Source organism: Lissotriton vulgaris, chromosome 2_2 (genome assembly GCF_964263255.1).
Source record: "Lissotriton vulgaris chromosome 2_2, aLisVul1.2, whole genome shotgun sequence".
In the NCBI taxonomy this organism is placed as follows: domain Eukaryota; kingdom Metazoa; phylum Chordata; class Amphibia; order Caudata; family Salamandridae; genus Lissotriton; species Lissotriton vulgaris.
The window spans coordinates 299,749,397-299,776,018 of NC_141688.1; the positions used below are offsets into that span (position 1 = coordinate 299,749,397).

Consider the following 26,622-nt stretch of genomic DNA (forward strand, 5'->3'; position numbering starts at 1 on the left):
ATGCCGATGTTCTATGATCCCAGGCATAGTTATGTTTCTGAGCAGAATCCCTGCAACAACCTCTGTAAAAAATGAATGATATTATCAAAGAAACCCCACCTAAGTTCTATAGTTGGTGTCCAGGCCCTGATTGACAGCATCCATTCATCTTCTGTACCACTTCCAGCCGACAGAGACAGCGAGCACATACACATGTGCACATTCACACATACATGTGCGCACACACACACACACACCTCCTAGCAATCAGAAGGGCAGGGCCCATTGTACCAATATAAAACCGGTTCTGTTCCATGATCTGCAAAAGAGTCAACACTTTATTTTATATCTCTATTTCACTTCACATCAGCAGAACATTTCACACTCAGTGTAATTGATCATCAGATGCATCAATGGCGAGCTCGGAGCAAGAGGTCATGCAGGTTGAAAACACTTGATTCACAGTTGGCGACCACTGTTGGTGACGTGCTTCTTACAACATATGACAACAACACGCAACGGAACGAATGACGACCACAAACTGAGACTCGGAGAGATACAAATGCAGCACTTATGAAATCCACCCATTCTTCACGTGGGACAGTTGTACTTCCGGAGTCATGACCTTTGTGAATCTGTGGCTTGTCAGCTTCTCCTGGATTAGGCATTCACTGCAAGAAAATATAGGAACATTCACTCAAGTTTTCATAATACCCAAGGAATATGTACAATCAATTTTACTGTGGCGATTATTTGCATATTATTTGATCTAAAATATGATTTGGTTTTGCCGTTTTGGCGAACAGTCGAGCCCAGCACCATCATAGAGTTGGTCAGCAGCACTTTGGGGTCAGTCAGACCCCAGCAGTCAGTGCATGGGGGCTGCTGGGGCCGCATCCTAACTAGTTATAGCAGAATTATTTTTTGCTTCACACAAACAAACATCCCAAACGGAGATTTATTTCCAATGCAAACAAACAAAACCAATGTGACTGACATGCAGGGAGTTTCCCCAGCCCATGGAGACACTGTTGTTTGTCCCTGCCTGGTTTTTCCATGGCAGGGCAGGTCTACTTTTGGAGGCCCACCCTAAATAGAGTATGTTTAATGATGCATCAAATGCAGAGACCTGTGGAAGATGGCTTACTGCCAGTGGAGGCTGCACCTGCAGTCAATCAGCACTTGTCCACCTCCAAGTAAGTTTCTTAGAGCAGTATCCCTCTAATTTACAACAGGACTCCCCTCGGTAAAACGCTGATGGCCTTTGACTTCCATATTACAATGGTGGGAGAGGAGGAATGTCAACTGGCATTAGTGTCCGCCTTTATTGGCAAACTACAGAAGACGTGACAGCCCTGAATTGCCAACTATCAGCAGTACTGCCACTTCACCAACAGCTAAATGTCCCCCTTTGTCTTCCCCTGAAAGGGCAATGACACGTGTCACTACTACCAGAGTTAGATGGTGGGAGATGAGGCTCCAGAGAGAACAGGTTAACCCCAAGCAGAGTAGATTAGAGCACATGCCTTGGGGCCTCACAGGCCTCTGACACTTCTTCTCAGATAAGAACCTCAGTGATGAAGAGCCAGTGGGTCACTTTACCGCAGATAAACTTACCGAAGGTGTAGGAGCCCTGGAATCCCTTCATGTTCAATATCTCATCACTGTGGAAATGGAGCAGGAGGGAGTTACCGGTGGAGGTCACTGGTGGGACGAGCTTGGATCCACAGTATTTGCCAATAAGCGGCGAGGTGGTCTTGGCACCATCGAAGATAGACAAGGAGTCGGCAGCGCACTTTGAATCAGGTTCGACGGAAAAAGATGTGATTGTCATTGAGACCTGCAGGGTGTAAAAGAAGTATGTGTTAGTCCTTAAAGAGCACCTCTGTCCTGCCAGCGGAAAGCAGTGTGATATAAGGAAGAAAACAATGTGACAGCCGGTCCTAACCACCACTAACATGCCAGTAGGGGGCAGTGTGAGATAAGGAAGGAGATGTATGCGTTGGGTCTTATTTACCATCACCGTTCTGCCAGCAGGAGTCAGTATGAGATAAGGAAGGAGAAATATGTGTTGTCCCTTATTTACCGTCACTTTCATGCCAGTAGGGGGCAGTGTGAGATAGGAAGGAGATGTATGTGTTGGGTCTTATTTAACATCAACGTCTAGCTGGCCGGGGGTAAGAGTGATGTAAGGATGGAGAAGTATGTATTGGCCCTTATTTACCATCACTATCCTGCCAGCAGGGGACAATGTGAGATAAAGAAGAAGCATGCCTTGGCACTTACTTACCATTACTGTCCTGCCAGCAGGGGGCAGTATGAGATAAGGAAGGAGAAATATGTTTTGGCCCTTATTTACCATCACCTATCCACCAGCAGTGGGCAGTGTGACATAAAGAAGGAGAAGTAAGCGTTGGCTCTTATTTACCATCTTGTTCCTGCCAGTAGGAGGCAGTGTGAGATAAGGAAGGAGAAATATGCATTGTCCCTTATTTACCTTCATTGTCCTGCCAGCAGGAGGCAGTGTGACCAAGGGGTCTCTTCAGGTTTTATATCTACTGTGCAGTGCCTAGACACCTTTGCCACCCAGAAGTGACATATGATCCACTGAGTGGATTGTCAGGCAAGACCATTCCTAGGTTTCACCTGCATAGCGCTTGAACTGTGCTTGTTTTTAAATATATCTTAAAAGTAGGCTCTTATCATTTCCCATTGCTGAAGTACTGTATTAACATGCATTTGTGTGGGACTTTTAGTTTTTTCCTTTCCCTGGCTGCACACATACAAACAGTAGTGTTACATTCCTGATCGTTTATTCTTGACGCCATCGAGGAGCACTCATTTAATCTTACAGTACATTTTTTTAGGCTCAAGTTATTAAACTCAATTTAATGACTTTAAGAATTCAGGCCCTACTGACACTATTGTGCCGTCAGAACATCACTAATCTTATGTTCCTGCGGTGCAATGTGCCACTGCCATATTTATAAGGCCACGTAACGTCATGTTACATGGCTTTTCATTGCCTTCTAAATATGTGCCCCTGTCACGCAGAGTACTGGGTGAAAAAGACATTCCATGGATGGTGCTGGGGGGGTTCCCATGACTTTTTGACACTGCCCCGAGGAAAAATCTCTTTTTTTCTCCTTGTTTTAACTCTTTCTATGTGTGGTGCATTCTGCAGCACATATAGAGGTAAAAGCCTCTTGTAATTGTTTTTGTGCAGGAAGGTAATCATCCAGACAACGCAGGCACCCATGCACCATTGTGCAAAAGTGCCTAGGTTGGCGCACCGCAGCCCATTGTGTGCCGGCGCAGGGGAAAAGGACAGGAATGTGCCTTATCTCAAAGATACAGGGCATTCCTTCCCTTTTCTTGTGCCGGTACAAAAGGGGGTGGTGATGGACGGAGCATCTGAATCAATCAAACACTCACACCCAGTCAAAAGATCTGGGTTTAATCCATCACCGTTCTTTAGCCCACTCTGCCACCCCAGTTCAGACATGGCTATATGCAAATCAGTCTGACCCTGTGCCTCATGGGAACAGTCCAGCCCGAACTGCCAAGCCATGCCTTCCCTGGACCGCAAACAAGCTTCCGAGGACCGGTTTCTGGCATTCCAGCCGTCTTCAGCCCGGTTTGCTTGAATCCAGTGGCAAAGTGAGCAAGGGACTCACGTCTGAGCATACCCTGCCACACTTATGGCGGCCAAAAGCGGTAAAAAAGGGGGTGGTGATGGACGGAGCATCTGAATCAATCAAACACTCACACCCAGTCAAAAGATCTGGGTTTAATCCATCATCGTTCTTTAGCCCACTCTGCCACCCCAGTTCAGACATGGCTATATGCAAATCAGTCTGACCCTGTGCCTCATGGGAACAGTCTAGCCCGAACTGCCAAGCCATGTCTACCCTGGACCGGAAACAAGCTTCCGAGGACCGGTTTCTGGCATTCCAGCCATCTTCAGCCTGGCTTGCTTGAATACTGTGGCAAAGTGAGCAAGGGACTCACGTCTGAGCATAACCTGCCACACTTATGGGGGCCAAAAGTGGTACAAAAGTGGTTGGTGATGGAAGGAGCATCTGAATCAATCAAACACTCACACCCAGGCAAAAGATCTGGGTTTAATCCATCACCGTTCTTTAGCCCACTCTGCCACCCCAGTTCAGACATGGCCATATGCAAATCAGTCTGACCCTGTGCCTCATGGGAACAGTCCAGCCCGAACTGACAAGCCATGCCTTCCCTGGACCGCAAACAAGCTTCTGAGGACCGGTTTCTGGCATTTCAGCCGTCTTCAGCCCGGCTTGCTTGAATCCAGTGGCAAAGTGAGCAAGGGACTCATGTCTGAGCATACCCTGCCACACTTATGGCGGCCAAAAGCGGTACACAAGGGGTGGTGATGGACGGAGTATCTGAACCAATCAAACACTCACACCCAGTCAAAAGATCTGGGTTTAATCCATCACCGTTCTTTAGCCCACTCTGCCACCCCAGTTCAGACATGGCTATATGCAAATCAGTCTGACCCTGTGCCTCATGGGAACAGTCTAGCCCGAACTGCCAAGCCATGTCTACCCTGGACCGGAAACAAGCTTCAGAGGACCGGTTTCTGGCATTTCAGCCGTTTTCAGCCCGGCTTGCTTGAATCCAGTGGCAAAGTGAGCAAGGGACTCATGTCTGAGCATACCCTGCCACACTTATGGCGGCCAAAAGCGGTACACAAGGGGGTGGTGATGGACGGATTATCTGAACCAATCAAACACTCACACCCAGTCAAAAGATCTGGGTTTAATCCATCACCGTTCTTTAGCCCACTCTGCCACCCCAGTTCAGACATGGCTATATGCAAATCAGTTTCACCCTGTGCCTCATGGGAACAGTCCAGCCCGAACTGCGAAGCCATGTCTTCCTTGGACGGGAAACAAGCTTCAGAGCACCGGTTTCTGGCATTCCAGCCGTCTTCAGCCTGGCTTGCTTCGCTTCCCATACGACCAAAAACCCATAAATGATGCCCCCAGTTGTGCGATGGAAGTGTCACTGTTGTTTCATCCCTGTCACTCTCTCCATACTGGACAGAGCTGCCATGTGCTGTTTATTTTTTTAATTGAATATAACAATTGCTTGGTTTAATGTTGTTCGTTCTGTGTTGAGATGCTTCATTGAAGTATGTTTTGTGTTTTTTCATTTGACAGAATTACTTTGTTGATACTGTAGATGCTGCTTTTGTGTAGACATTTTGACTCCTGAGTCAGCATATTTTAAAACTTTGAGTCAAATTAATCCTGGGGGAACCATATTGCTGCCACATTTGAATTAGCCAGGTACCTTGCTACAATATAGTTTCCCTCTGCAGCATATATAAAGGGCCAGATTTACAAGCCCCTTGCAACACTTTAACTCTGCGTTACGTCACTTTTGGGAGACAGAGGCGGCGTGAACAATGCGCCCAATTTACAATGTGAGGCATCTATGGAGATACATTTCTGACACATCTGTCAATCCTTGCGCCATAATACGCCGTATTGTAAACATAGCTCATTCATGGTGGCGCAAGGGTATCGCAGGTTGGAGCAGGGAAACTGACGCATCTTTGCAGATGTGTCAGGTTCTTTTAAATCTGCCCCTTAGTGTTTTTTAAGTTCTCCAGCGCTGAATTAAGATAAGTTGCCCCCGTGCTGTTGCCGATGAGGCCTTTATTTAAAAATGTTGAATAGGACCGAGGAACGCCATATACTCTGTAGCTGTACTATCTAACCTCGTTGTCATGCACCTTTCCCGCCAGCTTCATGGGGCTCTCAGGCTGAGTGCCAGGAATACATTCTGGTTGTCTACAAGATGTATTACTTGCTTCTATAAGAGAAAATAAACTGTCGTCTTGATTGCTGCCCAGAGACCATGGACCTAGTGTGTTCTTGAGAAAGTAGGTGCAATCGTACATTCCATCGCCTTGGTGCATGAATACCGTCTTCTGGTCGATGGGCAAGAGGCTGTTCCCCTGCAGGGAACTGGTGGAAGTGAATTGAAAAGGTGTGAGATACAGTCCCATTTAACGACAACGTCCCCTCTCGCAGTATAGGGCCACTCCATTCCACAGGCATGGTCGGAAGGGGATGGACTTGTGTGGTCCTGGCTGAAACTTGTGTGCTGTTCCTAAAGCATCTTGGCAAACGTGTGTCTCTCGCGGCGCACTGGGCGATGCGTAGAGAGGTCAGGCATAGAGTCCGCCTATGCTTGCCATATTCTGGTGTACAAGTATGGAGCTGTCCTGAAGCAGACACTTGTGCTGTGGAATGCGGGATGGAGTCTGGAATTCGAAGTTTCCACTTCTTCCCCTGCCCCCCACACTGCCAACACCCTACTAACTGCCCCTCCCCCCAGAAGATGCTTCATTAACATCGAACCCCGATTCATCCATTCAGTCCAGAGGAATTTCTCAGCAATCCCAGGGCAATAATGAAAATCTATTTTCATATAACTTGAAGTGGTTTACAAACCTGGTTTAAAAATTGACATTGATTGGAAGTATACCAGTGGTTGGTGTAGATTTAATTCCAAGGATTCGAGAGTGACTGCATTTTTAGAATGAAAACAGAGGGATCTGGCATTTAAAGCTAGCATGGTTGACAAAACAAAGAAATGGAGAAGAGTTTACTTCTAGCTCAACAGACATTTCAGGTTGTTAGCAAAGAAAACACTTTGAAATGGGGAGCCCAGGATAATGCACAAATGTATAGATAGGCAAGGCAGTGTCCAAGTCGGTAAAATGGAGAGAATAAGACAATCAACCAGAAACCTGTAGAATACAAGTATTGTTCAAAGTCTTCCGAACCAAGTATAACCTCCCCTGAGGAAGTTATTAACAGACTTCTCACGGTCAAGTAGACTGAGCAGGCCAGATGCACTCACACACCATGGGCATACCTCTCACCCTCCACCCACACCTCTCACCCTCCACCCACACCTCTCAACCTCCACCCACACCTCTCACCCTCCACCCACACCTCTCACCCTCCATCCACACCTCTCACCCTCCACCCACACCTCTCAACCTCCACCCACACCTCTCAACCTCCACCCACACCTCTCACCCTCCACCCACACCTCTCACCCTCCATCCACACCTCTCACCCTCCACCCACACCTCTCAACCTCCACCCACACCTCTCAACCTCCACCCACACCTCTCACCCTCCACCCACACCTCTCACCTTCCACCCACACCTCTCACCCTCCACCCACACCTCTCACCCTCCACCCACACCTCTCAACCTCCACCCACACCTCTCACCCTCCACCCACACCTTTCACCCTCCACCCACACCTCTCACCCTCCACCCACACCTCTCAACCTCCACCCACACCTCTCACCCTCCACCCACACCTCTCACCCTCCACCCATACCTCACACCCTCCACCCACACCTCTCACTCAACACTCACACCTCTCACCCTCCACCCACACCTCTCACCCTCCACCTACACCTCTCACCCTCCACCCACACCTCCCACCCTGAACTCAAACCGCTCATCCTGCAATTATACTATTGGCACACCTCTCAGCCTACACTCGCACACCTCTTACCTTGTACAGGAAAACATGCCTCACCCTGTACACACACACAATTCGCATTCTGCACTAAACACATACTATCTCTATGCATTGAGGCACTTTCACGCTGCACTCAGACACTTATCAACCTTCATTCATGCACCACTCACCCTGCACACAGAGCACTCACACCATTCTCCCTGCACTCACACACTGCTCCCACACCTTTTAACTTATTATTAATCTCATAGGCTAAACCTAAACATAATGCACATCTGAAGAATACCGTGCTTGGCTAGATTAAAAAAGGAATCAAAGACCTTCCTAATGGGTAAATTCCTTCCTTAACATTCTCAGCGCTTATACAGCTTGTTGCCTGCCGCCATGCATCTCTTCTTGACCTCTACATATGTATGCCAATCTGCACTCCCTTGATGTACCTGTGCAATATCTTGTACCAAGGCTGTTACTATTTCCTTCGACCTCATTCGTACCTCACTGTTCACTTTATGGGGCAGAGTCTAGTGCTGTACAACCTGTCTCTGCTCACGCTAATGTTTGTTTTTCCCTGTTAAATTGTACCCATGTTGCTTATTCCCTCTCATTTTATTGCCCTGCTTCAGATGGCAAAACGCTCTCATGATTTCGGCTGTCTTGAATTATCTTGTAAACATCTTGTTTAACTCTCCAAAGCGCTCTGATACCCTAACGGGTCATGTTCGTGCTCTATAAAACACTAAATAAATAAATAAAATAAAATTAGCAATGCTTGCCCTGTTCTGGAAAGTCATGATGCCATACCGCCCTCTCTGGCAGACAATCTAGACAGTTCTTCCTGATTCCAGGGTCTACAAGGCTTCCACTCTTATTCCCAGTACTAGAGTGACATTGGGGAGCTCCGGCGCTTACCTTGTGTCCAGCTGGAGCGATGATGTAGTAGCTGCAGTCCAAGTTGGAATAGTAAATGTTGGGGAAGTAGGGGGATGAGACGGTGCCAGGAGAGCTGGTGAACGTGCCGCCACATTTTACTGTCAAACAGAATTAAAAATAATGTTAATTACTCTGCAGCATAGAGTACTGGTCACCAGTGCACAATGTCCACATGCACAAAATACAGAACAGCTCAGCTTCAGCCCTTCAACAACTATGTGCCAAACCGGAGCCAGGGGTACGGTTCTGCCTGATGCCCCCTGCATGCTGCTTGTGCCTCAGCTCACATGTCCCCAAATATAGTGGTCCATTGCAATACATTTAAAACATGGCATGGGGAACCAGTCAGTACAACTTTACTGTCAGGGTGGTAAATAAAACAGCTCATGTCAAGGGAGATGTTCTGCCAATAGAGGACCCACTATCAGAGATCCTAGCCAGTACTCTCCTACATCACTAATCATAGCTGTCGCCATATATTTTGCACACAGTGTGATCTTTGCCAACCCACAATCATCAGTGGGCAAGATTCTACAGGCAGAGAAATCAGAAACAAAACACCAGTAATCCATTTCAACTCACCGACTACCACCCCTCCCCCAGACTCAAGGGGATTATGTCAGTGTGCTAGCCCATGACATCTTGCATTCCATAGTGAGACATCTATTGACTCTGAGAAACAGGTAGTTCCTGCAGTAAACTGAATGCCAACATGCCACGATATCCTGGGAGCAGAGCTCACTGGGTCCCAACAAGAGGCCTTTGCGTCCCCTCGCCCTCTATGCTCTAGGAGGTCTTTGTGGCCTCCTCCATCCCCTGGGTAAAAGCGCTCTGACACCAAGGGCCATACCACTGTTGTAGGAGGCTTTTAGAACCCATTTCCTTTACTGAGAGCACCCTAAAATCAGGACCATTCCATTGATGTAGGAGGCCTCTGAGTCCTCCCTTCACTGTCTTAGAGCGACCTGATTACAAGGACCGTACCATTGCTGAGGAAGGCAACAGAGTCCTCCCTCCCTGTCTGACAGCGCCCGACACCAAGGACAGTGCCAATGCCATAGGAGGCCTTCGAGTCCTTCTCCCTGTTTAAAAGTAGCCTGACACCAAGGACTGTACCATTGCTGTAGGAGGCCTCTGGGTCCTTCTCCCTGTCTGCGAGCAGCTTGACACCAAGGACCGTACCATTCCTGTAGAAGGCAACTGAGTCCTCCCTCCCCTGTGTGACAGCGCCCGACATCAAGGACAGTGCCAATGCCATAGGAGGCCTTCGAGTCCTTCTCCCTGTTTAAAAGTGGCCTGACACCAAGGACCGTACCATTGCTGAGGAAGGCAACGGAGTCCTCCCTCCCCTGTCTGACAGCGCCCGACATCAAGGACAATGCCAATGCCATAGGAGGCCTTCAAGTCCTTCTCCCTGTTTAAAAGTGGCCTGACACCAAGGACCGTACCATTGCTGTAGGAGGCCTCTGGGTCCTTCTCCCTGTCTGCGAGGAGCTTGACACCAAGGACCGTACCATTCCTGTAGAAGGCAACGGAGTCCTCCCTCCCCTGTGTGACAGTGCCCGACAACAAGGACCGTGCCATTGCCATAGGAGGCCTCCGAGTCCTTCTCCCTGTTTTTTTTTGACAATCAATTTTTGTGAGTTTTGAATTTGAATTTGACAACACCCAGCACCATTGAGAGCTACGTAGTACATTAGCAGGATAGGGGAAAAACACATCGCAATGACATCGAGATCACAGAGAGAAATCCGGAATAGCATTTCTTCTCCCTGTTTAAGAGTGGCTTGACACCAAGGATCGTACCATTGCTGTAGGAGGCCTTGAACCCACTGGCCGTGATGGAGCCGTCCGTCACAAACTCCAACAACATCTCATTTCCGGAAGAGGTGAATGGCTGGAGCTCTCCGGTACCACATGCTTTGCTGAGTAAGACTGGGGCTGCCTTATTGTTGCCATCGTAAATTGTGAGGTAGTCAGAGGCGCAGTTTGGGGATGATTGGAGATCGAAGGCATCAAACTGCAGAAGAATCTAGAAGAAAGAGCAGTGAATTAGACACACAATTTCTAGAGTTCCTTGAACTTTCTAGCCTCCATTTGTTTAAAAAGGGATGTTTTTCTGTTTTTGAAAGTTATGCTAGACTAGACTCAGTTGGTAATTTCGCATTGAATATCGGCCAATGCATGCATCCCTTTACCTCGACTCTTTAATTCAGTGACTGCTTCCATCTTTGGCATCCTTCACCACAATCCCTCCACTTTAACTGTGTGTTCAAAGAGACAGGACACCCTTATGCTGTCCTTGATCTTCGTTTTTTCTCTCTTGGTGCCTCTACTTGGAACCAAACCTCTGATGATGCTCAGGTACCTCTTGTGAAGAAGTTACACACTGGATACTTGATTGCTTGTGCTAAGCTGAGGCTGTCAGTCAAATAAAAGGAGTAACAGAGATAGCTAGGCTGGTGTAAGCTTCAAGACGCCTGGCACAGATGGTTCCTCACTGGGCTCATAGTGAAGGTCCTATACCTCTGTGGCACTGCCTCTGGATTATCAATACCCTCTGTCCTACCTTTGAGTGTGAGTGATGCCCAACAGAAGACCAATTAAACGAAGATGGCTGCCACCCTAAAGATAAAATCTCATGTTGGGTTTCCACATTGGGAAGAGAAGCTTAAGCTTAATGCAAGGCTTATACATTAGAATATCGAGCAGAGAAATATCACACACAAAAACATTGTAGCCAGAATATCAACAATACAGCATCCACAGTATGTATAGCTAAGTATAGATTAACTACTCTCCGCATCACCTTAACTTGAAGCCATATATCTATATCCTGTCAAGAAAAATGTGAAATTTAGATTAGTAAGTCTATACTTATCTATACATATATTGACTATAACCATATTTTAGTTGCTGATATTTTGGCTATGATTTTTTTGTAGCGATATATTCAAAACTCAATATTCTTGTCCCATACACTCAGAGGATAATACTGCAACCCAGTATTCTCTCCTGCTACACTGTTCATTAATAGATTTACCCTTACATATCCATATCCTCTGGGGAACTACAATGGCATTCTCCCTCACCTTTGTTTACTGCCCCCTTGTGGCATTTCTTTGAAGTCCAATTTGAACTTGCTCAGGGTCTAGCTTACTTGCACCATGCAGACCCACGCTTTAACCCGTATTCCGTCTTCTCTGTGGTGACAGCACTACTATAGGTTTAAATAACAACCACTAATCAGTCGTCTCAGAAGTTCTGTGGCAATGGTTCTGTCATCATTAGACAGAACATTTCTAGGACAGATCCTACTCCTTGCTGAATTACCACTCTAACCATAGTGACCTGCCTCAGCAGCTACCTCTGCCACCTGTCAATCAGGCAGGTCCTAGCCCAGTGCACCCCCCAGCCAGCTAGGACTCTGGCAGGAGGAAAGCGTGACTGGCTACATTACCTTATCAGAAGGCACTCGGATCAGGTAGACACAGTTAATGTTGTTTGGGTACGAGGAGGGGTTATTTGATGACTTCACAGTGCCGGTCGGGTCAGAGAGAAGAGTGCTGCACTTATCTGAAACCAAATATGAAAATGAAAATTCTTTAAAAAGTGATGTCTTGAAACTTTACAATGACTGTGACAGGTAGAAGTTCCACAATCTACCAGCTCCTACTGAGAATTTCTTAGTTAGGCTCACCAGTATTTAAGCAGGTATCTTATACCTCCTCCAAGAAGAAGCCCCTTGACCTATACAATGATCTCTGTGGACAATCAGCACTCAGTGCAAGTCTTAGCAAGTATTAGCAATGATCTGTACTCACACAAGAACATCGGTAGGCACCGAAAACTACATTCAGTGTTGACACCAACTGCCCTGGTGCAGATACATTTGCAGTAGATATAGGATCAAGAATAGAATATTTCTATCTCTCCACTTTCCCTTTTCTGGTCTTCAGTGACATGTATCCAGGTCAAAGAAATATACATGGTGTATAGCTATAAAGCCACTTAACTTCTAATGATAAAAAGACATAACACTCAACGGCAGGGACATTTTCAAACCTAGGAATCCAAATGTCAAACACCATAAAGGGAACAAACAGGGCCATAGCAGAACTCTAACATTAAACCTGGAACTCCCTTATAAGAGGAAGATGGTTCCATAAAGAAGTAATTTGTGCTTGTGAATTCCAGCGTCCACTGAATGTATGCTGGGAGTTAAATGCTGAGATCACATTACAAAATAAATGCTGGGAGGCAATCATGAATTGAATGCAGACAGCTCACCAGTGATACATGCTGGGATCCAATCAGGGGATAAATGCTGGGATCCAAACAAGTAATACATGCTGGGATCCACTCAAAGGATAAATGCTGGGATCCAATTGAGGATTAAATGATTGAAACCAACCAGGGGATAAATGCTGGGATCCAACCAAGGAGTAAATGCTGAGATCTTTTCAAGGAATAATTGCTGGAACCCAGTCAATGGATAAGTGCTGGAATTCAATCAAAGGATACATGCTGAGAAACAATCAGGGGATAAATGATGGGATCCAATCAGGGGATAAGTGTTGGGATCCAATCAAGCAATAAATACTGAAATCCAACAAGGGGATAAATGCTGGGATCCAATCAGGGGATGAATGCTGGGATCCAATCATAGGATAAATGCTGGGATCCAACCAGGGGATAAATGCTGGAATCCAATCAAAGGATAAATGCTGGGATCCAATCAAAGGATAAATGCTGGGATCCAATCAAAGGATAAATGCTGGGATCCAACCAGGGGATAAACTCTGGGATTCCAACCAGGGGATACATGCTGGGATCCAACCAGGGGATAAATGCTGGGATCCAATCAAATGATAAATACTGGGATCCAACCAGGGGACACATGCTGGGTACCAACCAGGCGTTAAATGCTGGGATCCAATCAAAGGATAAATGCTGGGATCCAACCAGGGGATACATGCTGGGATCCAATCACAGGATAAATGCTGGGATCCAATCAAAGGATAAATGCTGGGATCCAATCAAAGGATAAATGCTGGGATCCAACCAGGGGATAAACTCTGGGATTCCAACCAGGGGATAAACGCTGGGATCCAACCAGGGGATAAATGCTGGGATCCAATCAAAGGATAAATGCTGGGATCCAACCAGGGGACAAATGCTGGGTACCAACCAGGCGTTAAATGCTGGGATCCAATCAAAGGATAAATGCTAGGATCCATTCAAAAGATAAATGCTGGGATCCAACCAGGGGATAAATGCTGGGATCCAATCACAGGATAAATGCTGGGATCCAACCAGGGGTTAAATGCTGGGATCCAACCAGGGGTTAAATTCTGGGATCCAATCAAAGGATAAATGCTGGGATCCAATCAAAGGATAAATGCTGGGATCCAACCAGGGGATAAATGCTGGGATCCAATCAAAGGATAAATGCTGGGATCCAACCAGTGGATAAATGCTGGGATCCAACCAAGGGGTAAATGCTGTGATCCAATCTTGGGATACATGTGGGAACTCAATCAGGCAATACAATTTGGGATCCCAATGGGCAATATTTGATGAGATCAAATCAAGTGATACATTCTGGGATCCTATCAGGGAATAAATATTGGGATCCCATCAGGGAATAAATCCTGGAATCCCATCAAGGGGTAAGTGCTGGGATACACTCTGGCAATATGTGTTGGTGTCCCATTTAACCCCTGGTTGTGGAGAAGTGTGGCTCAGGGGCTAGAGGTGGCAGACCCGGAAGCTGAGATTGGCCCTGGACCAGGGTTCAATTCCCCACCTCGGCAGGTCTCAAGCTAAAAATTCCACGGACTCGATAATTCTCGCTCCGGTGCCTTCTCAACTCACGGGTTCACACTCTGCGACTCTGGGCAATAGCTTGCTTAATCTCCACAATGGCCCCTCGCGGCGGGATGCCTGGCTTTCACCTTGTGGATACTCTGCCGGGGTTATCTCACAGGGGAATACCAGGACGGGTTCCCTAAGCAAGCGCCGGGAAACCCACTGGGGGTAGCTGTGCGCTATATAAGATCAAATACATTTACATTTGAGGACAAATGCTGAGATCTGATCAGAGGAGAAATGCTAGAATTGCTGGAGGGGGGAACAAAGCCTGGAATGCAGCCGGATAAATGCTGAGATTTCATCCTATCAGCAGGAAGAACAGAGAGTGGCGATTGGAGCAGATTTTTACCTCTCAGCAAGACAATAGGACAGTTTTAGTTGCCTGCCTTAGATGATGATGGTGAAACTTCTTTATTTTGGCTGATACTGACAGATTTATCACCCTCATTCTACACAGTGGACTACGACCTACTGCTTAACCAGCTAAACAACGGCGCCCACTGTGTTGGATGCAGCTCTATAATGGTTTTGATAATTTCCTGACAGGTCAGACACTAAGTGTCAGGAGTGGGCCTTTCAAGTCATCAGAGTAGAGGTTTGAAGGTGCGGTGCCCCAGGGTTCACCCTTCTCTCTCACTATTTCCCTCCCCTGTCCTTCAAGGCACTTTATCTATCATTAGGACCGGAGATCTGAATATTGTTTGTTTGATGATGACATACTAATCTATCTGCATGTGTGGAGCCTGAAGGACGGGGTCATTGTCCTTAAACAAGGCCTAAATAATGTGGCCAGGTGAATAAACAAAAGTGGGCCCAAGTTAAGTGGAGCAAAATCTGAGATGCTCTGCATGGGATCATGTCACATGCTCCTGAATAACCTCACTTTTCCCCCGGACTTTTTTTGAGATCCTACGCACCTTCACTAAGACATCTAAAAGGATGGGGGTCATCTGAGAAACAGAATTCAACTTTGAGCCTCACATCAGCTCTGTAGTGATTTAGGTTTATCAGCTTAAGACAACTGCAACAGACATTGCCCTACATCCAAAACAAACATCACAAAATCATGTCGGGTTCACTGACTGTTTCACATATGGATTAAACCAATTCCTTTATGAGTGGGATTCCAAAAATCTAATTACCAAGAAGCAACATGTACAGGACATGGTCACATCACATGTTTTAAAACAAGAGATACATTGTCATTTAATCAGCAGGCTAGACTTCATTGGTACCCATCCAAAATCCCTATCCAAAAAGTCATCATCTTCAACATAGCATTCCTTGTTTTTAAGTGCAGCAAGGAAACGGCCCAAGACTGTTTATGGGGTAAAACCACTAGACATCTTCCCTCCTGCAACTCAGAATCTTGTGGCTTATATCTTCTTCACAATGCAAGTACTGATATTCAGTGGAAGAGAGACGGCAGATTCTTGCAAGTTGGCCCATAGCTTTAGAATATAGTGCCAATGGATATTAAGAATAGACATACTCTGCTTACCTTTAGGAAAGCCTTGAAACATTCATGTGTGTTCTTTTCTGGAGCACTTACATGTATATAGTATTTTATGCTATTATTTACGGAGCCTGGCGCCTAAACACAATAATTTATTCCATAGAGTGAGCTCTAAAAATAAACTCAAAATAAAAGTCCCATTTTAGTTGAAGTTGAACTAGAATAATTAAAAAAACATAACAGAACCAGCTAGAATTAAAAGATACTGGGACTGCTGTGGAATTTCAGACTATTCATGCATACATGCACTCCTTACCGCACTGATACAGGGTGTTGAGTTTGGAAACATCCAGGTTGCTAAGCCCATTTCTCTGTCCAATGGGTCTGTCAGGATTTGGCTTGGGGATGATGCTCGGCTGTCCAAATTTGTTACTGAAAGAATACCTGGGGTAAGGAAGACCTTACAGTTAAAGCCTATCATGTGTGTGCCATTATAGTTCATTATTCACCCATAGAAATCTACAGAACGTCTAGCTGTGGGTCAAATATTTGGATATTACTTAAAACGTTGAATGTCTAAATTTAGTCTCAAAGAATTTCCTGAACTAACCCCTGCAGATCCTTCCCTATCCTGTCTAGAACTTCAGAGCTTTCCATTTATTGAGCCTCCAAGGCATGGAGGACAGAATATATCCACCTTAGCACCTTCACCCTCACTCAGAGCCTCAGATCTTCAAAAGCACTGATGTGAACAATTCCTCCTGTTAATTCTCACAACATTTCTGCTTTCAACAGAGGATGACTTTAGCATTTAGGTATCATCCTCCTGTCATTCATAAATAATGGCACTACCACTCTAAACCGAGCATGTTCACCAACTGAGACAGCATTTACCTGCCCTTTTTCACCCATGGACTTTCCACTCTATGGTAACATGTGCTGACACAGCCATGACTCGCCTTCACTTTCTTACCCTCATCATCTACGGCAGTTCCATACTGTAGCACCCATGTTCACCAACCCAGCCATCATTCAATACCCTGCTTCACATACAGAGTGTTAATCCTGACCAATCATGTTCACCAACGCAGCCATGCTGGCACTAATCTTCCTCCTCCATGGACATTCCACTCAGTTGGAACTCGTTCACTGACAAAGCCGTGAATATACTGCCCTGTTTCACTTTCGTCCTCCTAAGACGCATCTACATTCTGGCGCTCATGAACACCAACGCAGCCATCTTTCCGTTGCTCCTTTCCCTTCTAATAGACAGAGTCAAAACTCTGGTGGTCTTCTTCACATATAGAAGTTCAAATATGCACCAGGCTTTGCTTCCTGCCCCTCCCCCCCCCCCCCCACTATCAAAGTTGAAATACACACTGCCTTCTACTTCCCAGGTTCAGTAATCTCAGTAATGATTAAAAAGATCACATTAGAATGTGATCAAAATCACTGGGTGTGAGTTAGGGTTTGATGGATGGAGGGCTAGGGGGGGGTGTCAGTGGACATTAGCTATGCCACTCTGACTGTACTCCATCTGCCAAATTTAGACAGGACCACCAGCACATCTGTCATCTCTACACAATAAAACAAACCATCATCACTGCGGTTCCTTCCAATTACTAAAAGATTTAACCCAGGTTGCGGGGGTCGTTATTGTTTTCTCCCTGTCCCTCAAAGCTAGGATTGGTGATGGACAGGGAAAAAAGATATTACACCCTAAGTAGGGCAGGCATTGTCATGCCATTCCTCAGATTGCCGCTACTCCATTGGGCTGTCACAGGAAGTATTTCATCATCAACAGGGGTTCTGTCGACGAGGTTCTTAGAGTTCGCCCATCTTTAGATGAAGCGGGTGGTCCTAGGGTTTGGCGGGAGGGAAATCTGTCATGTTTGCAAAGGAGTATCCTGTCCACCAAAATCTTAATCTTGTTCATTGCCTATATGTGAAAGCCTTTAATGAGTGGTTTAAATAGAAGATCTCTTCTTAGCTGAGCATTGGATACTTACATCCCATAATGCATCACGGAGGAGTAGTCGTACTCCAGGCCAAGGTTGTTGGTGTTCTCTTTGTTAAAGTTGCCGATGTTTTCTGTTAAGATGAGCAAAGAGTAAAGATGAGTTAGTGACGACTGAGCCTGACAGGGCACATTTCAATGATGAGAAGGTCCCAGCTCACTGGGGGTGGTGCTTCCTTGTGCCCTTGCAAGGGTTAGAAGTAGTCCAATGGCAGAGCTGTGAAACTGGGAGCATGTGGGGGTGGTTCATATCTGAGCCTCAGCACCAGATCGAAAGGCACAAGATATGAGGTCAATCACTTCATCGCTTTAGCATGTGATATGCAGCTGTAAAACTCAAAATATAAATCCTATTTGATGAAGATCACCATATTGCCTCAAGTGAGGTTCACAAAAAATAAAAGCCAGTGCCTACATACATGCAGGAGCGATGCACTGGAGTTTCGACCAATTTTAAAGATAACTCCCAATGTCTTTTTGAAGGAAAAATCATCATTTTTTTTCCTTATGAAACTTTTTTGCCTCAATGAGTGATCCAACCCCTTTGATAATCTCCAGGGTGCACCCTGCGCCTTACATTGTATAGTATTGTATCATAGTTGCTTTTGTTTGGATTTTACTAACCTTGGCAAGGCACTGAAGCCCTTTATGCCAGGGAGCACACTGCTCCGGGCACCCACGGTTCAGTGGTTCATCCAGTGGTTGTTGGTTACTGGGATTAGTCTTGTGCTCTCAAGAAAACTGTACAATGCATTTACTCCAGCTTCGTTGAGGAACTGAAAACTATTAGGAGTTAGTGGTGCTCATTTCGGAAGGGGAGGGGGTATGTGAGTTGTAATTGATGCCTTGTGGGATTAAATCATGAAAGAGGAGATTAGGTATTGTTAGTTTGCAGGAATGACTTTCAAAGCAGAGGGGATTGTTCTGAAAATTTGGAATAAAATGAGGACATTAGCAAAAAGGCAATTATAAAGATGAGGGCAAACATGCCTGCGACTAAAAGTAGGTTGTGCGCAAAGAGAGGAGTCGTGCATTCTAAGGAAAGGAGAGGGGAGATTTTCATGCAGAACTTTGGGAATACAGAGCAGGTTTGAGATGCCATGCAATCGGAGGGTGAGAAAACTGTAGAAAGAAACACAATTATTTGCATGTGACATAGTGGAGTGAGAAAGAGTGGTGCTCAAGGTGCTGTACATTTCATCCGGCCCTGGGCCCACATAAAAACACATGCTGTGTATCAGGTTTATGTTACTTTTCTAATGCAAACTCGATCAAAGGGTTCAGGTGGAATTTACAATCCAACACCATTCGCGATTTGTGTTGGATTGTAACCCAAAGTAGCAACATTTGTGCTTTGCTCCTCCTTGCATTACTTTGAGTCAAAGGGGCATTCATGAGTGGTGCACAGGGGTCACTATGCAACAACCGATGGCTTTTGACATAAATCCCTATCTACAAAAAACTGTCGACAGGAATTTGGGCCAAAATTCTGCGCCTCGTCAAGAAAAGTGCAACAGGGTGAAAATCTTGTATTTCTCTTTCTTCCCACTTTGCATGTGAGCTGCATTGCACAGCACACATATAATGTGTGAAAAGTCTTAAAGCATAGCTTTTATATTCAAAGGGACCAGTCCCAGCACAAAAACGATGGTACGGACAACGCAGCCACTCTATCGCTATGGTGCAAGGCTCTCTTTGTTGGTGAATGTCTGCCTAAAGTCTGCCAACAGCACTGGGAGAGAGCAGAAGAGCACATCTTAGTGTTGCATTCACTCAATGCAGCACAGCAACTTAACATGATGTGCTGCGAGGACAATGCATGACTTCTGTGTCTCTCTGGACCCCGTGTCTCTGTAGCAGGCACTGCAGTTAGCAGTCACTGATCTTCATGATCAATTTCAAGAAAATGCATTTTAAACATGGGTCTCAGGTTAGCCTGTGCCAAACATTTTTATGTAGGCTAACAGCAAATGGTTTGCTCCAGGTAATGACCTCAGCAATGGCAACTTTTGCAAAAAGGACACCAGACTGCTTGTGATAGTGACAAATATTGATCACTGTAAGGAAGGGTCAGATTGGTAGAAAGGTTGTGTCGGTGAGTACCTTTGATCAAACATAAGCTGAGCCAATCAGATATCTAAATCAATGCCCTGGTGAGACCATCAGGAGTCTGAGCTGTACTCAGTTTTCCCTCTCAGGGGTAAGTGGAGCCCGGGGGTGTCACTGACCAGGCGCGATGTTCTCCGTCATGATGGTCACATAGTTGTCGCGGTCGCTGCGGCTCTGCTCGTGGTAGAAGCCCAGGGCGTGGTTCAGCTCATGCTGGATGGTTCCTCTGGACATACATCCCCCGGAGAGAGATACCTGCTGTCCTCCCCCTGTCTTCCCAACGTACGACCAGCACCTAGGGGAGAAGATGGACCAGGGAGATCCATAAATCACTGCAATCGCATCCTCGGAGAACGAATATTACAATTTTAGTCCATTCAAGGCATCGGCCTGTGCATCTCCTCTCTGACTGTAGTTATCTGCAAGGGAGTACGGATTCTGGGACAGTGACAATGTGCAGTCTAGGTTGTGATAAAAGACCTTGCATGCAAAGGAAAGCTGTGTCATCCGGAACTAGTCTGATTCATTTCTGGCCTACCCTGAGAGGTTTTCTCCCAGTGGACTCCACATCTGTGGGTATTGTCTAACTGGGGGAGGCAGATCTGCCAGCTGCCTATGGGTCAATCTGTTGCGTCCCCCATGACTGGGATCCATACTCTAACGCAGTCAGTGTTGTGTTTGTGTGTGTCATGTTACATGTGTGTTTTACAACTGAGAAAGCATATGCATTGAGAGTGGTGTCCTAAAATGATGGGCCCCTCTAGGTTGTCTTTTATCTTTTGTGTACTCTTCTCTGCCTGTGGAATCTATGCATTTAGACCTCGTGGATCTATGAGAGGAACAGGAATATACAGTACATCTCTTTCCTGCTAGATCCAGCAAAAGACGCTGAGACCCCCTCCTGCCTTGTGTTGTGATGGTCATCACATCGAGAGACCTGTTCAGACAAACATCTAACATATCAAAGTCAGGCTGGTACACTGCAACACTATGCCTGGCATCTTTGCTCCACTGAACAGGAGAATTATACACACCACCATATTTAAAGATTAAAGACCCATTCCTAGCCGTAATAGAGAACAGCATAACATCCCCTAATAGAATAACACTTTGGAAGAACTCCAGCTGGACTGACGTACTGCAAGCATGCTAGGGTATTGCCTGAGGTTGTATTGAGGCCACATGAGCACCTTAGACCTTCTGTGTTTTAGGTGTTCTCTATATTAACTCCTTTGCTTTCCTTTGTGTCGATGCAATTCACATTAAAAAATAACAAAATATCCTTTCTACTGGATTTTTTTGATAATTGTGTGCAATCATTGTTATTGTACTGTGAGTTCCAAACCCTCAACCACCTCCTGGAGCAAGCCTTGGCTACCCAGCCTTGCTGCTCTTAAAGAGTCACAAGCACAACAGGAGTAATTCAGTTGTGGTTCAATGGAACCTGTGTCCCTGGGATACAAGTGGTAAATGATGTGGCACAGTACGCACCACCCACTGATGCCGCTCAGTAACCACTGACAGCCCCAGAAACCCTATTAAACTCTTAACAGTTTATTGAATACAACTGTAAGAAGAGTTTCATATCCAGACCTCAGTGGCAACCCTCAGCACTGCAAGGGTGGCTTCTTTCAGCTAGGGAATGCAAACTTCAGCAAATGGAACACATCCACCACTGATTAAATTTGAGGGACATGTGATTCACTGAAAGAAATATACCCCATGCTACAAGATTGAGAGGAAGTGTAGACAGACATAAAGAGAACCCAGTGATAGGGGTCTCATCACAACGCAAGGGATTGAACAAAGCATTCAGGATCCTGCCATCAGAACATTAGGAAATTAACAGGCCTACAGGAACAAGCCACCTCACCACCTCTCCACTAGGGAATAAACAAAGCATACACGATCGAACACCCACACCACTAGGGAATAAACAAAGTGTACAGGATCAAGTCATCACAAAACTGGGGTACGAACAAAACATACAGGACCCAACCATCAGAAGAATAGAGAATAAACAAAGCAGACAGGATCTGCCATCACAGCACTAGGGAATAAACAAATCATACAGGATCGAGCCATCACAACACTAGGGAATGTACAAAGCATACAGGGTCCAGCCATCAGATACTCTAGAGAAAGAACAAAGAATAAAGGAGCCGGCGATCAGAACACTGGGGAATGTACAAAGCAGACAGGATCTGCCATCACAACACAAGGGAATAAACAAAGCATAAGCTCTAAAAATCATAAAAAAGTAAGTAGACCCGCTGATCTAGTAGGTTGAATAATCTACTCAACCTAACTGTAATATACTTGACCCATACTTGCTGGTCTTAAATTGTGTGATCATAGGAAAATATTTTGTTTTAATGAGCCACCTTTTTCTTCATTATCACATCTTCAAGTTCACTACTGCTGCTGTACAAAAGACTAACCATTTGCTCCGTGTATAATAAGAATCAAGCCCACATATAGGGTACACATGATCCCAGGTTTGCCTCCTAGTTCACTAATAGCATTGCTATCTGGGCATGAATATTTCCCAGTTCATGTTTATAAACTCACTTTTCATTAATATATTACCAAAGCATGATGTGGTAGTGCACTGTCATTTACACTAGGGAATGAACAAAGTATACAGGATCCAGCATCCACAACACTAGGGAATAAACAAAGCATACGGAATCCAGCAATCACAACACTAGGGAATAAACAAAGCATAGAGAATCCAGCCACCACAATACTGAGAAATGAACAAAGCATACAGAATCCAGCCACCACAATACTGAGAAATGAACAAAGCATACAGAATCCAGCCACCACAATACTGAGAAATGAACAAAGCATACAGGATCCAGCCACCACAATACTGAGAAATGAACAAAGCATACAGAATCCAGCCACCACAATACTGAGAAATGAACAAAGCATACAGAATCCAGCCACCACAATACTGAGAAATGAACAAAGCATACAGGATCCAGCCACCACAATACTGAGAAATCAACAAAGCATACAGAATCCAGCCACCACAATACTGAGAAATGAACAAAGCATACAGGATCCAGCCACCACAATACTGAGAAATGAACAAAGCATACAGAATCCAGCCACCACAATACTGAGAAATGAACAAAGCATACAGAATCCAGCCACCACAATACTGAGAAATGAACAAAGCATACGGGATCCAGCCATTAGAACACGAAGGAATAAACAAAGTATACAGGATCCAGCATCCACAACACTATGGAATAAACAAAGCATACAGAATCCAGCCATTAGAACACAAGGGAATGAACAAAGTATACAAGATCCAGCATCCACAACACTAGGGAATAAACAAAGCATACGGAATCCAGCAATCACAACACTAGGGAATGAACAAAGAATACGGGATCCAGCAATCACAACACTAGGGAATGAACAAAGCATACAGGATCCAACCACCACAATACTGGGAAATTAACAAAGCATACAGGATCCAGCCACCACAATACTGGGAAATGAACAAAGCATACAGGATCCAGCCATTAGAACACGAGGGAATGAACAAAGTATACAAGACCCAGCATCCACAACACTGGGGAATAAACAAAGCATAGAGAATCCAGCCACCACAATACTGAGAAATGAACAAAGCATACAGAATCCAGCCATCACAATAGTAGGGAATGAACAAAGCATACAGGATCCAACCATCAGATCCTCTAGAGAAAGAACAAAGCATAAAGGAGCCGGCGATCAGAACACTGAGGAATGTACAAAGCATACAGGGTCCAGTTATCAGAACACTAGGGAATGTACAAAGCATACAGAATTCAGCCATGACAACACTAGGGAATGTACAAAGCATACAGGATTCAGCCATGAGAACACTATGGAATGTACAAAGCATAAAGGGTCCAGCCATCGCAACACAAACCAATGAACAAAGCATACAGGATCCAACTATCAGAACCTCTAGGGAATAAACAAAGGATGCAGGATCCAGCCATCACAACACTAGAGAATGAACAGAACATCCAGGATCCAGGCATCACAACACTGGGGAATGAACAAAGCATACAGGCTCCAACTATCAGAAACTCTAGGTAATATACAAAGCAAACAGGATCCATCCAACACAACACTAAGGATTGAACAAATCATACAGGATCCAGCCATCGGAACCTCCTGGCTATTTATAGTCCAGAGGTCCCCACATTGAGGGCCTAATACAGTCGGTGGGATTGCATGGAACTGCAGATCTGTCATACAGAGTCCACAAACCCTTATGGTATACTGTCACCGAGAGGTCAAAGGCCATTTGGTATTATTTCTCACAAAGAGGTGATTCTCCATGGAAGGTACACCGCTAAATCCACATCACATTTATAGTCTTTCACCAAGAGTCCTCTGCCCATGGAAAGCTTTTCACTGAGAGCCCTCTGCCAATGGAAAGTCTTTCACTGAGAGCCCTCTGCCCATGGAGAGTCTTTCACTTAGAGCCCTCTGCCCATGGAGAGTCTTTCACTTAGAGCCCTCTGCCAATGGAGAGTCTTTCACTGGAAGCCCTCTGCCAATGGAGAGTCTTTCACTGAGAGCCCTCTGCCAATGGAGAGTCTTTCACTGAGAGCCCTCTGCCCATGGAAAGTCTTTCACTGAGAGCCCTCTGCCCATGGAAAGCTTTTCACTGAGAGCCCTCTGCCAATGGAGAGTCTTTCACTGAGAGCCCTCTGCCAATGGAAAGTCTTTTACTGGGAGCCCTCTGCCAATGGAGAGTCTTTCACTGAGAGCCCTCTGCCAATGGAGAGTCTTTCACTGAGAGCCCTCTGCCAATGGAGAGTCTTTCACTGAGAGCCCTCTGCCAATCGAGAGTCTTTCACTGAGAGCCCTCTGCCCATGGAAAGCTTTTCACTGAGAGCCCTCAGCCAATGGAAAGTCTTTCACTGAGAGCCCTCTGCCAATGGAGAGTATTTCACTGAGAGCCCTCTGCCAATGGAAAGATGTTCACTGAGAGCCCTCTGCCCATGGAGAGTCTTTCACTGAGAGCCCTCTGCCAATGGAAAGTCTTTCACTGAGAGCCCTCTGCCCATGGAGAGTCTTTCACTGAGAGCCCTCTGCCCATGGAAAGCTTTTCACTGAGAGCCCTCTGCCCATGGAGAGTCTTTCACTGAGAGCCCTCTGCCAATGGAGAGTCTTTCACTGAGAGCCCTCTGCCCATGGAAAGCTTTTCACTGAGAGCCCTCTGCCAATGGAAAGTCTTTCACTGAGAGCCCTCTGCCAATGGAGAGTCTTTCACTGAGAGCCCTCTGCCCATGGAAAGTCTTTCACTGAGAGTCCTCTGCCCATGGAAAGCTTTTCACTGAGAGCCCTCTGCCCATGGAAAGTCTTTCACTGAGAGTCCTCTGCCCATGGAAAGCTTTTCACTGAGAGCCCTCTGCCAATGGAAAGTCTTTCACTGAGTGCTCTCTGCCCAGGGAAGGGAATGTTCTGCACATAGTTTCCAGACATTGAGGGTCACAACTCGTAATAGGCTATGTCACTAAGTCTCCTCAAGTCAGTGACACCCTTTTAATGGATGCTGGCAGCCCATGGAGGACCATCTCCACTGAGTACCCACAGTCAATGGAAAGTATATAATTTAAAATCCACAGCGCATGTAAGGTCTTTCACTGTGAATCCACAACCCATAGAGGGTCCTCATGGACAGTACAGAACCCATGGAGTGTCTTTAAATTAGAGGACACATCCCCTGTGGATACACCAGTGAGAGCTCACGGAACATGAATGATCATTCACAGAGGCACAAAAAAACATGCAGGGACTCTAAGTGGTGGTCAGCAGAGCAACCCAGTGACAATCACATTCTGAGGGCTTTCAGCCGATGTAACTAATTATCAAGTTTTTTTTAGATTAACCTAAAACGATATACTGTATAGATTTAATATTGTAAACAAAACCTCTATATCCCTTAAAGATATGCATGCCAATATATAGTCCCATTTGAGTGCAGTGTGAATCAATCGTGGTGCTGAATTTTGTACAAGTTGTAATTTGTAGATCAGATGCGCAGGAAGACCAGTACAGACCGAGTTACAACGATCCAGTCTACTTAATGTCAAGGACTGGGCCAAGATCTTCTGGGAGTCAAAAGGCAGAAAGGGGCAATTTTCCGGAGTACTTTCAACATAAAATAGCAAGTGCATATGAGTTTGGAAATTTGAAAACAAAAAGAAAAATTTTAATCGAAAATCACTTCGAGATTGCGAGCTGATTCTGTTGGATTTTAAGTGGCATCGAAAGGGGTAGGCCACCAGGGAGAGGGTCACACATCTGGTTTTCCAATCTGAAGATCTCAGTTTTAGTGGTAGCACTCATTCAAGAACAGCAGCCTTAAGGAATAGAGTCATAAAGGGATTGCCTGAAGCGAGCTGTCCCACTGGACATTTAGTTTAGCGAAAGCACAATGGGGCGTGAAGCTGAACAACCCCATTTCATATCTAGAGGACACTTTTTCTAGTGTCAACAAACACACTGGTGAAGGTAAATATTTTCACTACACTACCTTTTGCCCCATTCTATGTATCTTAACTATGCGGTGTGGGGATATATTGTTCTTCTTTGCATCCTATGCAAGCTGGAGATTATGCACGATAATTCAGCTTGTCATGTTTCATCTGGGGAACATGGATATTAACACTAAGTTTATGTGATT

The 26,622-nt window shown here is 45.6% G+C and overlaps 1 protein-coding gene across 1 annotated transcript in view; it reads right to left on the reverse strand.

Annotated features, from left to right (window-relative positions):
• Positions 1 to 585: 585 nt before the first annotated feature.
• LOC147729345 (embryonic protein UVS.2-like) overlaps positions 586 to 26,622 on the reverse strand; it is a 43,223-nt gene continuing 17,186 nt past the window's right edge. Inside the window, exons 6-13 of the mRNA XM_086959625.1 lie at positions 20,036 to 20,211; positions 17,800 to 17,881; positions 16,107 to 16,234; positions 11,921 to 12,036; positions 10,267 to 10,492; positions 8,440 to 8,558; positions 1,597 to 1,819; positions 586 to 650 (exon numbers count right to left, since the gene is read on the reverse strand). Coding sequence (XP_086815751.1) covers positions 640 to 650; positions 1,597 to 1,819; positions 8,440 to 8,558; positions 10,267 to 10,492; positions 11,921 to 12,036; positions 16,107 to 16,234; positions 17,800 to 17,881; positions 20,036 to 20,211 — 1,081 coding nt within the window. The 3' untranslated portion in view covers positions 586 to 639. The remainder of the gene's footprint in view (positions 651 to 1,596; positions 1,820 to 8,439; positions 8,559 to 10,266; positions 10,493 to 11,920; positions 12,037 to 16,106; positions 16,235 to 17,799; positions 17,882 to 20,035; positions 20,212 to 26,622) is intronic.